The following is a 12,176-nucleotide window of genomic DNA, read 5'->3' on the forward strand; positions in this document are numbered from 1 at the left end:
GGTTGAGAGAGAGAGAGAGAAACTGGCCTAATGCTTCATTTTGCTCGTAATTTATTTCAGCCCCTGTATCACAAATAACTAAATTGTAGTCTCAGTGAGTTTAAAAACACATTTCCTGCTATTATCCACTGTTTATGTGATATTGGCATACTTCAACACTCCCCACATAACGTGGCTCAAATACACACAAGGAGCAACACTGCCCTCTTGTGTCAGTCGACCAACACTTCAGACACTGCTGAAACCAAGGCAGTCACAGCCAAATCATGTTTGAGGAGACCTTTTATTCAAATGCAAAAGTGATTGTGAAAATAAAAGCATGGGAAACATGTCAAACGTTGTCTAGGTATGGATACTATGGCTTTTATAGGACTTATACTGATTCGCTACAATGATAAAGCAAGCCAGTGGTTTTGAGCCAAATTCTTTGCCAGTATTACAATACATCAAACCATTATCGTGTATGCGTGCATGTATAAATATTATATTCCCCATCCACAATGTACACATTGGTAGCAGTAGTTACTACAATATTGGGCACCGGCAAACGTGGGAGAAAAAGAAAAAAAAAATCTCAGGCGATGCATCTTGGAATGTGTCAAACAAAGCAAGTTTTAAGACTCCTTATTGAATGCATTCACACTAGTCTTGTATAGTATGCTGTACTTGTCAGCAGTAGCAAAGGTCTTGGCTTTAGACAAATCAAATCCATGGCAAAGAGCTTGTAGGGATGTAGAAATCTAACTGCAAAAAAAAAAAAAAAAAAAAAACTGACAGGGTAAAAGGTGAGGGGGGAAAAAGTGATTCTTTTCATCTTCAGCCGTTCATGACCATCCTGACCAGTTCTGTGAGAAGAGATGAGAGAAAACATGTCAGAAGTGCATGCAGACGTGCTTCCCCCATACTGAGCCCACAACAAAAAAGTAAAGTGTTCAAGAGGACACTGAAGTCAGAGAAGGAAGTGAAGTAATTGTGTGTCTCTCTCTCTCTTATGCAGCTAAAGCATTTGGCCGTGTCTATGATCCAACAAGATCTGGTTAGAGAAGTGCTTTCCTCCAGCCGAGATGCAGAGAGAAGGGAGAGGACAAATTCAGGTTTCTTCAGCACAGGGGGCGAAACAATTAGCGCAAGTGCAACTCTTTGCAGTTGTCTGTTAGTAGTGGGAAAAAAGGAGAGGGGGGCGTAACTGGTCCATTCTCCCAAAGAAATACTCGAAAAGCCGACATGTTTAAGTGAAAGCTAACTGGCCTAGTTGAGTGTTTCTGTGAAAAGAGCAACACCTACAGTTGACAACACCGACAGAGAAGAAAAGCCGTTTCAAAGCACCGCTGGCATGCAAATAAGGAGCTGCCGTGTCATCTCCACAGCCACCAGTAGCGATGGGCTGACAGCGGGCGTTCCATGAATAGCACAAGCCGCTTGCCTGTGCGTCCACAACCCCACCCCCTTCAGAATACTGAAGGGGGGGCCCGGCGGACACATGCAGGTGGGCATGCTGCAGCCAGGGGCCAAGACAGACGGCTGCAGGAGAAACGCGCAACAGCAGATGGCTGCCAGTCGGCCCACAGCTGCACAACTAACAGAGAAAGACCACAAGGCTTTCCCCAAACACACACACCAACAGGTTCACTCAACTTTGAACTTCCACCATCTACACTCCTAAGTGTTAGGGAGGCCTATGGTGAGCTGATTATTATTATTATTATTATAGAAAAGCTAGGAAGCAGCAAAGCCTTGGTCGTGCCACTTCGCTCTATACCCTGTGCCCGTACCGGCCTCAGCCTGACATGATGTGGCGCACAAACGCTGTGGAGGAAGAACAGTTACACACTTTCAGTGGTCCAAAAGCAGTTAAGTCACCACGTATTAGAGAACATGTTACACATCGCACCCGTGTTGTCTATCACATTTCAAACAATCCCATATGTCAAGCCAAGATGAAAGACGTGAGCTATAGAAGATTTCATGAGAGCATATAAAGTGCAGTACGATAAGGGGCTAGAACTGTCACATTTGCTTCTTCAAATATTTCCCTTCCTGTTCATTTTCACCCCTCAATCTCACCTTCATAATTGATGCAGCCGTTTGCGTCTTCGTGTCCTGCCAGAAGAGTCTCCACTTCTTCTTCTGTCATTTTCTCACCTGAAAGTCAACAGCAAAGTATTTCACTGGCACCTGAAAACAACGCGGCAATTTACGGTCTCACACTCACGGTGCATATAAATAGAAATGTTTTGGTTTGATGCAGTGGTGCCTTGAGATACCATTTTTTTGAGATATGAGACCATTTTTTTGCCTTGATGTGCAAGCAAAAAAATAATAATTGAGCTACGAGCACCGTGTGGCAGCAGTGAATGCAATTCACAATAAGCAGCAGACAGCGAACATTCGTTTAAAGAGGCTTCAAGCAGTTGACTTTTACTGTCAAACAAAAAACCAAACAAACAAATTTGCAGGTGATTCATTCAAAACAACCACACAGCTTTACTTTGTGCTATTCCTTTTGGCTTCATGTTAAACAATGCAAAACACAATACAGGCTCTATTGAATACCGTGCTGCAACTCTTTTAAGCAACGGATATTTGACCACAGTGGCATACAATAATGTAGACAATACTCAGACATATTCTTAAACCTCTGCAAAAAATGACATTACTGCAGCTTACTGAAGAGTTCTGACCTGTTCCATGTAAATCTATGTCTGTTTTTCTTTTTTAAAATAATGACACTTCCATTAATTTTGATGAGGAAGAGACCATCTAAGATGCAATTGTAATCACAGGACAAATTGAACTCCTATCTCAAGGTAAAGTAGTTCCGCAAATGAATAATTGCAACCAATAAACTTCCTAATTCTATTCAGAAAGGTCCTGAGAGTAGCACATGCTAGGCTAACAGAGGCAAGCCTTACCGAGTGTGGTGAGGACATGGCGCAGCTCTGCGCCCATTACTGTTCCGTTGCCTTCCTTGTCAAAGACACGAAGTCCCTCCACAAAGTCTTCCATGGAGCCCTGATCTTTATTTTTAGCGATGGTCTGGAGCATGGGCAAGAACCTCTCAAAGTCCAGCATCTTGGTGTTCATTTCTGACAACACAAGGAGAACTCGCAAAGTCAATCACATCTATTCCAAGGTGACAAGCCCCCAATTTATATTCAAGCCCAACATCTAGGAGGGAGTTGCATACGAGCCTGTCTCACCCTCAGCTTTGGGGTTTCCTAGGACCTTGAGGACATCCGCAGTGGTAGGGTTCTGTCCCAAGGAGCGCATGACATCCCCACATTGGCTGTAACAGATCAGTCCTTCGCCCGTTCTGTCGAACAGCAGGAACGCCTCCTTAAACTCTGTAAAAGAAAACACATTCGAGGAAGGATGAAATTCACCCCCAATAACACAAAATACTCGGACATGCATGCATATGGAAGAGATGCTAGGTCAAAAGAATTATGAATGAAAACTACATTGTTATGACATAGCCATCATGCAGGATAAAAGAAACAATACTGAGTGACAGGAGCATTTGATATAAAAAGCGTTGAAAACCAAAATGACCCGGTGAGTGCACATACTGGTAAAAAGAAGGGAAAAAATTTAAAGCGTTGAGCATCTCAGGTAATGCTTGAAAGTTCCGTTTCTACAGCAAAGATGCTTTTCAATACTTTGATCCGCTGTGTTGCATGAGACAACCTTGCAGCAACGCTCCACAGGGCAGTGAAACACTTGAATGGCACCATCACTTAACATTACAATGATCACAACACAGCGGCAATAAAATGTCAACAATCTGAAAATGCACACAGCTTGCTCTGAATTTAATTTCCTCGAGGGAATCGAATTAATGAATTTCATTAAAAATGAACCCTTACCGGCAGCAGGCCTACATTGTACACTATCTCTTCTTATCTGTTCACCTGATATAAATACAATCTGAGCAAATAAGATGTATTTAATGAGTGGAGAACACTGGTGTTTGGTTAAATGTTTTACTTTACTGGATTCAGCAAGACTCCTGGCAGAGTTGTTTGTCATCAATATTTTAGAGGGCTGTTTAACATGAAGTTGGTTCTAAATGCATTCAGTGTTAGTTTAGCCATTGATCAGACAAGCTCCATTGCTGAGATAAATTTTGCTTTTATATTACCATCCAGTGCATTTAAAAATAGGTCGTGTTTAAGCAAACCTGCAGTATAGGATAATACAGTATATGACAATATGATAAGTAAGCTGTAAAATGGTGAAACATGCCAGGAAGTCAGGCCAAGCAAAAACCAAGCCCAACTCACTCGGGCAGTGTTGTGAGTTTTTTTTCCCCTGTTCAAAGGAATGCGCCTCTTCCCTTCTGGCATGAGACAACTTTTCCCCAGCACCATATTTGGTAATGGAGGAGTGGAGGAAAGGAGGAGGAGAGTGCAAGAAGGAACACGGCCTATTATGTCAACGGTGTTCAAGTATACAGCACATTACTGTGTGCAGCACCAAAAAAGGGGAAGCGCTTGAGAATGAATGTCTTGGAATTGATGAGCCAGAGTTTATGGTAACCTGACACAAACCAGGAATGACAAAAGACTCTGCACATGACTTTTTTTGGCATTACAGCATTGCAAACACAGCTACCAACTTTGGTCTTGTTTTATGGCGCATGTGAACGACTTAGACGTGGCAAAAAAGCTTAAAGCACCGCAATCACATCAACAACAACTCCGTCAATGTGAACATGCAAACCAAATCCCAAATTAGCCAACATTTTAGTCCTCTACGGACTTACCACGAATCTGTTCCAGGTTAAACTCAATCTGTGAAAAAACAAGCATTTGCAAGTGGAAAGGGATGAAACTGTGCGAAGGAAATAAGAATAGGAAATTAAAAGCGCGTCTGACAGGAGGAAGACAACTCAAGCAGGGAGACAGTGGCGACAAGGGGCAAAGTGCCGTCTGAAACGAAACACAATGACAGCATGCACAAAAAAGCGTGGTCATCAAAGATAAATAAAACAAAATGCTGAGTACTCACCTTGAATTTGATCGTCCGAGAAGTCAGACTGTTAAGAAACACGATTGAGCGAGATGAAAATGGTTTGGCATTTGCAACGACGCAAAGCAATGTTAGCAGCGATTTACTCCCGTATTGAAACATATTCGCCCCGTCATATAGTTAGGCTACTAAAATGGACTGTGACAAAAATGTTGAGCATTATCCAAATAAACAATTCTTACAAGGTATTTTTCTTGCGAGGTAATAGTGTGATCGCTTCTTCCATCGAAGCTACACGCTAACACTAGCTTCGAAAAAGTTGCACTTCCGCTAGCAAGCGGCAAGCACAACGGCATTTGGAAACGCCAACACTTGGTCCAGACGATTGCATCGACCACTAAACGACATCTGAATCAATCATTGCTAAACGAGGTTATATTATTTGTGTCGAACGGAGAGAAAACTCACCATGTCTGATACGGCTAAGGTGTGTCCAACAGAAAAGAATGTGACACTGACTGCTCGCTCGAGTCACGTAGAAGCGATGCCTTAACTTTACCTCGGGCGGGGTGAGGATTAAAAAAAAAAAAGCAACGTCATGACATCATCATAGTGACGTCGGGCAGAGGAGCCATATTTGGTTAGTGCACGAACTTTTATTTCAGGGGTAGCGAACTCTGGCTCGCCGATAGCCATATCCTGCCTGTTTTAGAGCTCTCCTTATTCCAACACACCTGATTCAATTGATCATGGTCGTTTCAGGCTTCGACAGAGCGTGCTACATGAACTGATCGTTTGAATCAGGTGTGTTGGAGTAGGGAGGGATCTAAAACAGTCAAACAGGCAGGATATGGCTCTTGAGGAACTGGAGATACTAGTTAGCACGTTCACCTCACACTGCAGAGGTGCAGGGTTAGATGCGGGCTCCGTCCTTCCTGTGTGGAGTTTGTATGTTCTCCCCGTGCCTGCGTGGGTTTTCTCCGGTGGGAGTGCGAATCGTTGTTGCGATTGGCTGGCAACAGTTCAGGGTGTACCCCGCCTACTGCCCGAAGTCAGCTGGGATAGGCTCCAGCATGCCCGCGACCCTTGTGAGGATACGCTGATTAGCAAATGGATGGATGGACTTTGTCCCAGTTTTCGACCTCAAATTAGAGGCGAATGTAAACAACTAAAAAGACACATGGTGCGTGACACATTTTGACCTCCAACAATCATTCGCTTAATTTCCTTTGTTTATAAACATAAAAGAATATCTTATCCTCAAAGAAATTTGCTAATTACATCAAATAATTTAATGCATTGGAGATAACTGAATATCTTCACATAATCTGTGCAAATCACATTGTGTTCCGAGGTGTCAAATAAATAAATAAATAAACTAATAAAATTGTAATACTGTAACTAAAATGCAATATTAAATGAAAATAAATAGATGATTGTAATTGGCGGCACGGTACCCCGGGTTTTGTCCCACATTCCAAAAACATGCATGGCAGGCTACTGGAATATTTAATTGTCCCGTAGGTGTGATTGTGAGCGCGGCCGGTTGCTTTTCTATGTGGGCCACACGTATGGTTGGCAACCAGTCGAGGGTGTACCCAGCCTACTGCCTGAAGATAGCTGGGATGAAACTTTGAATTATGAAACGAGTGAATAGTAACAAAAGAGAGACAATGAACAAATGTTGTTTGATCATTGAATAGAATTCAGACAAAATATTCTGTGAATGAATGTATCTCTTTCAAGTGGTGAAGCAGTGTATATACACTATTTACAATAACTTGACAACTAAACCTTAGCATGGAACGGTTAACATAAATTTAAATTTAAAGAAATGTCCAGTAAAGAATACGGTACTACAAATGATAATACACTGAAAAAAAAGTCTAGATTTTCATGTATCGACAGTGGCGCACGCATATGTTATTTCGGTCTGTCCGATAAAATTAGAGCATGTATGTATGGAATTTGCAATGTAGGAGATGGTCATGCAAAATGACAGCCATATTATATACAACATTTGCCAAGCGGGTGTGCCATGAGTAGAAGTGGATTTCTTTGCCTCTTATGTGCATTTATTGTCACACCATGCAGCTAGTATGAGGAAACATACATCATGCACTGTATTCAAAAAATACATAAAGATAAAGCACAATAAAATTGCATTCCATTTCCCATAACATTACTCAGTAACATTACACAAAATCATTGGCCGATTCCAGTTCAGTTGTATTTAATCCTTTGATTATGTTTGCCACTTAGACAGCAGGCAGAATAAGAGCTAAAATACTCTGTTCCCCCGCTACTGAAAATCAGTGAGTAATTGACAACCCCAGCCATCCAGGAGGTTTAGAGTTGCCTTCACGAAGATGGCGGCAAAGCTCTTTTTTTCTATTGGACAATTCGATTTCATGGCTTAACTAACTGGAGCTTCATTTCTCACTTAAACATAGTTCCTTGGCACCAAGATACCATAAAATGGTGCCAAAGCAATATTTTGATAACACACAGAAAGGAGGATATGCTGCGCTGTCCTGTGGATACAGTAAGCCACCCCTTTTCCATTGGAAAAATCTGATTTACATTTCTAAGACAGGAATGTTATTTGCTAACGCTTACATTATTCTGTGTCCCTATTTGTCACAAAAAATACAAATAAAGGATGAATATAAGAGTATTGCCTGCCCGATAAAAGAGATAACACATGTACTGTGACAGCAATAGCCTCAAAAGACACTGATGGCATCACTCCTGGTGCCCTAGTTCTTATTTTAGCACAGGTTGCTGCTGCCATCTTCATCCATCATGTGTTACATTACAAATGATCACCTTGTGTGGTTTCCACATCTTCTGATGACAAACTACCGTTGTTTCTTTATATGTAGCGTGTACTATCTACTACTAAGACAGGTGCATAATTAAAGTCACTCACCTCCAAAGTACTGGGGTCAAACGGTGAATCTGATGGCCGCAGCATTCTAAGTTTCATCTCCGGGGCTGCTTTTGGTGCTGCGGGAGTTGTAGGTAGCAGAGGAAAAGGTGGGCCCAGTTTGGGCTGAGCCACTGGCGAAGGTGAGTTATTAGCGGAGGCTTCTCTTTTAGGAGCCATTCGTAATTGGTTTCCAGGCTGCCTGGACTGTATGAGGGGAGCTACTGACTAAAGGATGTCAGTGCGATGGAGAACTGGGTTAAGGGAAAGGAACAGGTGATGATGCATGATGCTCAGGGACTGCAGGGGTGGATACGTGGAACAAGTGAAAGAGAGAGAGGGAGTGAGTCAAAGCGTAGGTTTGGAATAAGGAGCAGGCTGGGAAAAGAAGCTTACAGTTATGTCAATATTTTATTTATATACTTCACTGTGAAATCGAATTATGCATTGTTGACTTGGTGAGGCTGTAAAGATGTGGTGTCATTCAAATGATTTTATTTCTTTTTTGCTGTTATTAAGAGTTTGTATTAATTACTTGATTAGGTCATTTGAAAATATTTAACCAAACAGAAAAAAGGAGAAGGAAAAAGTAAAACAAAAACATATCTCATCCTAATCCTTGTTCCAATTGAGTGTGTACTTTATTTGCTGTTTTCAATTCAACTAAATCGCAACATTTGAACATTTTAAATTGATCAATAGTGCATTGGTTGGTTCTATCTAGTGTTATTGATGAATGATGTTGATACAGATCTTTTTATGACATTTAAAAATAGGGTGAGTGTTGTTCTTAGAGGTGTTAGCCCATATCTCCCCCCAAAATTGCAGTAACAGTGAAGCACGCACAAGGTCCGCCGTCACACACGCATCCAATCACAACTTGACTGTCCACTGCCCTTGGGCAAGACACTGAACCCTAATGTGCTCCCAGTGTGCTTGGCAACGCCTTGCATATCAGCAGCTGCCGATTAGTGTATGCGTGTGTGTGCGTGTGTGAGTGGATGAACATGATGGTGTGGATAAAGATCTATATGTACTGTAAGTGCACTCCATTTACCATTTAATATAAGCAATTATAATCACTTTTAAGGGAGCACCAATGATTTGCAGAAAGAGGCCATTCACAGTTGAGCTCAGCGCCTAACCCCGCATATAGTGGGGTTCCACAGTGCATGCTCCCTGGGGCTTTAGTGGCTAAATGATTCAATGCACAACTGAGGTTTGGCTTTGAATTTCTGCCAGCATCCCCGTCTTGGTATGATAATGGCCTAGATGAGCCTTTTAAGGCGATGACACTACAAAAACAAAGCAGCTGAGGTACTTGCATTTTTTTCACATGACTGATAACATGTCTTTGCAGTGCCCCATTGAAATGCAGTGGGATACTCCCCTGGTCCCCCCATTTTCTTCAAAGAATGCTGATAAACCTCCAAGAGGAGTTTTTCATGAAAAGGGAGTTTGAACCTGCCGCACCTGAAAAAAAAAAAAAAACAAAAAACTAAATACAAATACAAAAAAGCATTTAAAAATATTTGGAAAAACATCCATCAATAGGTGAATCCGTGCAAGTATGAAGTGTCCTGTACTGTATGTTGACATCGGTAGTTTGCTATGCACATCTCATATTGCAGTGATTCCCAACCATGTGTGCCGCGGCACGTTACGCAACAGAAATCAGCAGGTGCCGAGCGGGAGATTATCGAATTTCATTTAACGGGTCCAAAAATGATTTATTTTTTTACCTCTTTATTTATCCGTCCCAGTGACATATAGTGATAGGTAGAGCAATTAAATGCTTTTCCACTTGACGGAAGAACGTGCATAACTAATCTGTGTGGTGGTGTGCCCAAGACTTTTTATGTTCCTTGCAAATAAAGGAAAGAGAACACTGCTGGAGGGCGTTGAGCTCAAACATTGTAGTTTGACATATTACCACGAGAGGTCACTGTTGTGTTGCAGGAACAAACTCCCACCAGGCATTCTGTCTATCTATCAATCTATCTATCCATCTATCCATCTATCAAATGAAGGTGAGCGTCACTTTGGGGCGCAATCAGTCGCACACTCAATGGGCCTTGAAATCACCGTATTTATGTGTGCGGAACCCCAAACAAAGGCAACAGCAAAGGCCACGCTGCGAGACTAATGCCATTTGTTGTGACCTGGCAATCATGGCCTGTGCAAAAATATACAGCAATAGTAAAATGAGGAAAGAAAATGTTCAGCTTCACTATGAACCACCCCAATTTCAAATAATGAAATATAACAGAAGAGACAAGTTGGTCAGGGTGTAGATAAGCTTGGTATTGATGTCTATTCATTGGCTGTATAATTGTGGAGAGTCTGCCGAGCAGACAGCTCAGTGTCAAGCACTCTAAGGAAGATTAACAGTGAAGCCTCACGTTTTTTTTCTTTCGTCTCAATAATCCGACACAAGAAGCTAGTAACATCAATGACAGTATCGTATGCCAGGTTTCAGAAAGATTGCCACTCTGCTTTAATTGGCAAATTGAATTTTAATCCTGTTGTGATATTTAGGCGCATTACTTGACCGTTCATTCGGAAAGGTACCATTACAAATTCCTCTTTATTCAGACTGTGTTGAGTGCAAGGAGAAATTAAATTAGTGTAACTTGGAGGAAACGTTTCAACAGATCCTCTGAGATATTCTCACTGGCTAATGAAATTATGGCAGTTCTCCCACCTAATGCCATTCAAAGCCCCCCTCGCCTCCCACCCCCATGCTCAAGCAAATCTCCAAACCACCTGATTTATTTTTAATGATATTACACCCCTCGGTTGGCTGTGTCATGGTAATAATCGGGGCTGCTCCAGCTGCCTCTAGATCACATTAGCCGGGCTTAATATTGGCAGTGCGGGGCCTGCTAAACAATGAGGCAATGGGATCGGGAGCTTAGCGGCAGGCTTGCCAATGGGCATCCTGCAGGAGGTAGAGTCGTTGCAGGCCAGGGTGCTCCAGTTCCCTGTGCCCCGGAGGACTGGCAGCATTATTAAGTAGCATCTTAGCCAGCAGTGGAGCTTTAAAGCCACCGCAAAGAGTCTCGGACCCCATCCATGAGGCCCAGACATCAAAACCATCCTGCCAAGGGAGCGTGAAACAAGTTGCAAAGTGATATCCTGCTTTGTGCCAAGACAAAAGCCAAGCATATGCACCTTAGTAGCCTCCTGCTGTGACAAAGTCAGTGACAAAGGTTTTGCCAGGACTGCAGCATGAAATCTACTGCTTCAATTGGCCATCACTCCAATTTTTTAAGCATTTCTTGGATATTGGCATACACACTTTAAGGTAAACGACAGGACAACATGAACGTATTAGTCAAGTGCTTTTGTCAGTTAGTCTAATTTATGTTGCGAGCCTGTCATGTTGCCGCATTTGCATAATGGTCACACTGGGAATCAGACGGGGCCACTTGTGGGATACTCGCACCTGATCACAGACACGCTGTGGGTCTTTGCCAATCACACCTCCACAGTGGACTGAGACTCCCCATTCAACATCATCCGAATATAATGCAATATGCATACCTCCATATTTGACCGAATGTACAGCACGCATTCACCCAGCTATGATGCTTTGTCCCAAACTCTTGTTTGGATCGGCTTTTGTATAGGGGCCTGCAGATTACCGCCGTTGATTAGTGCTTGGGTGTAATCCTTTCAGCCCCCTCTCTCCAAAACACCCCTGGGATATGCCCGTCTCCCTCAGGACCGGTAGCGTGGCAGATGGATCCTCCTCCCCCTCTTTTGCCCCCTCCAACAGCACACCCAAAAACACTGTTGATGTCCTGGGACGGAGGCTGTAAAGTATCCTGAATATGAAACCACAGGCACCTTTGTTGAATGGCTCTCTCCCCACTTAGTGAGGATTGCCCTCAAGCCAGATTCCCATTCTGTTGCTATCTGCGCGACTGGAATGTTTTCCAAATCCATTAGCCCAAAGGAAGATGGTATAAGCTGCAAACAATCTGCTCATATTGCTGCGGATCATGAAAGATCTTACCAAAACACACTTTGAAGAATCTTATTAAAGTGCTAGAGTTGCAGACAACATATGTGGATATCTTTGTGAGTTGCACTTTGCTATTGCACAGTTCACCAGACAGACTTGGTGTAACTTGCTGTGGTATGCAACAATCGTTTTGGGCTTGTGCGTGTTCACATGTATGTGCTCACGTGTGTGAGTGTGTGTGTGTGTGTGTGTGTGTGTGTGTGTGTGTGTGTGTGAGTGCATGTTCGTGTGAGTGTGTATTTGTGT

At 42.6% G+C, this 12,176-nt stretch overlaps 1 protein-coding gene across 6 annotated transcripts; it reads right to left on the reverse strand.

The window, feature by feature from the left end:
* Window positions 1–264: 264 nt before the first annotated feature.
* LOC109531380 (myosin light polypeptide 6) lies at window positions 265–8,095 on the reverse strand. Of its 6 annotated transcripts, none has more exons than XM_019895659.1 (7): window positions 7,904–8,095; window positions 4,766–4,793; window positions 3,201–3,344; window positions 2,913–3,086; window positions 2,065–2,142; window positions 1,777–1,806; window positions 265–845 (listed from the first exon to the last, which is right to left on the reverse strand). In XM_019895659.1, the coding sequence occupies exons 1-6, from the start codon at window positions 8,078–8,080 to the stop codon at window positions 1,778–1,780; spliced, it is 630 nt and encodes a 209-aa protein (XP_019751218.1). In that variant the 5' UTR covers window positions 8,081–8,095; the 3' UTR covers window positions 265–845; window position 1,777. The 6 variants fall into 6 exon arrangements, with proteins under 6 accessions (XP_019751218.1, XP_019751219.1, XP_019751217.1 ...); XM_019895660.1 differs by having other exon boundaries at window positions 1,773–1,806; XM_019895658.1 differs by having other exon boundaries at window positions 1,760–1,806.
* Window positions 8,096–12,176: the final 4,081 nt, after the last annotated feature.

The sequence above is a fragment of the Hippocampus comes genome, unplaced genomic scaffold (assembly GCF_001891065.2).
Source record: "Hippocampus comes isolate QL1 unplaced genomic scaffold, H_comes_QL1_v1.1 scaffold113, whole genome shotgun sequence".
Classification (NCBI taxonomy): domain Eukaryota; kingdom Metazoa; phylum Chordata; class Actinopteri; order Syngnathiformes; family Syngnathidae; genus Hippocampus; species Hippocampus comes.

Bases quoted from the DNA above. Each gene is read 5' to 3' on its own strand.
- LOC109531380 (XM_019895657.1), bottom strand. From the start codon at position 8,080: ATGGCTCCTAAAAGAGAAGCCTCCGCTAATAACTCACCTTCGCCAGTG. The intron at 4,794-7,903 runs GTGAGTGACTTT...GTTTTTTCACAG, and splicing joins TTGACCCCAGTACTTTGGAG to ATTGAGTTTAACCTGGAACA. The intron at 3,087-3,200 runs GTGAGACAGGCT...TTGTGTTGTCAG, and splicing joins AGGAAACCCCAAAGCTGAGG to AAATGAACACCAAGATGCTG.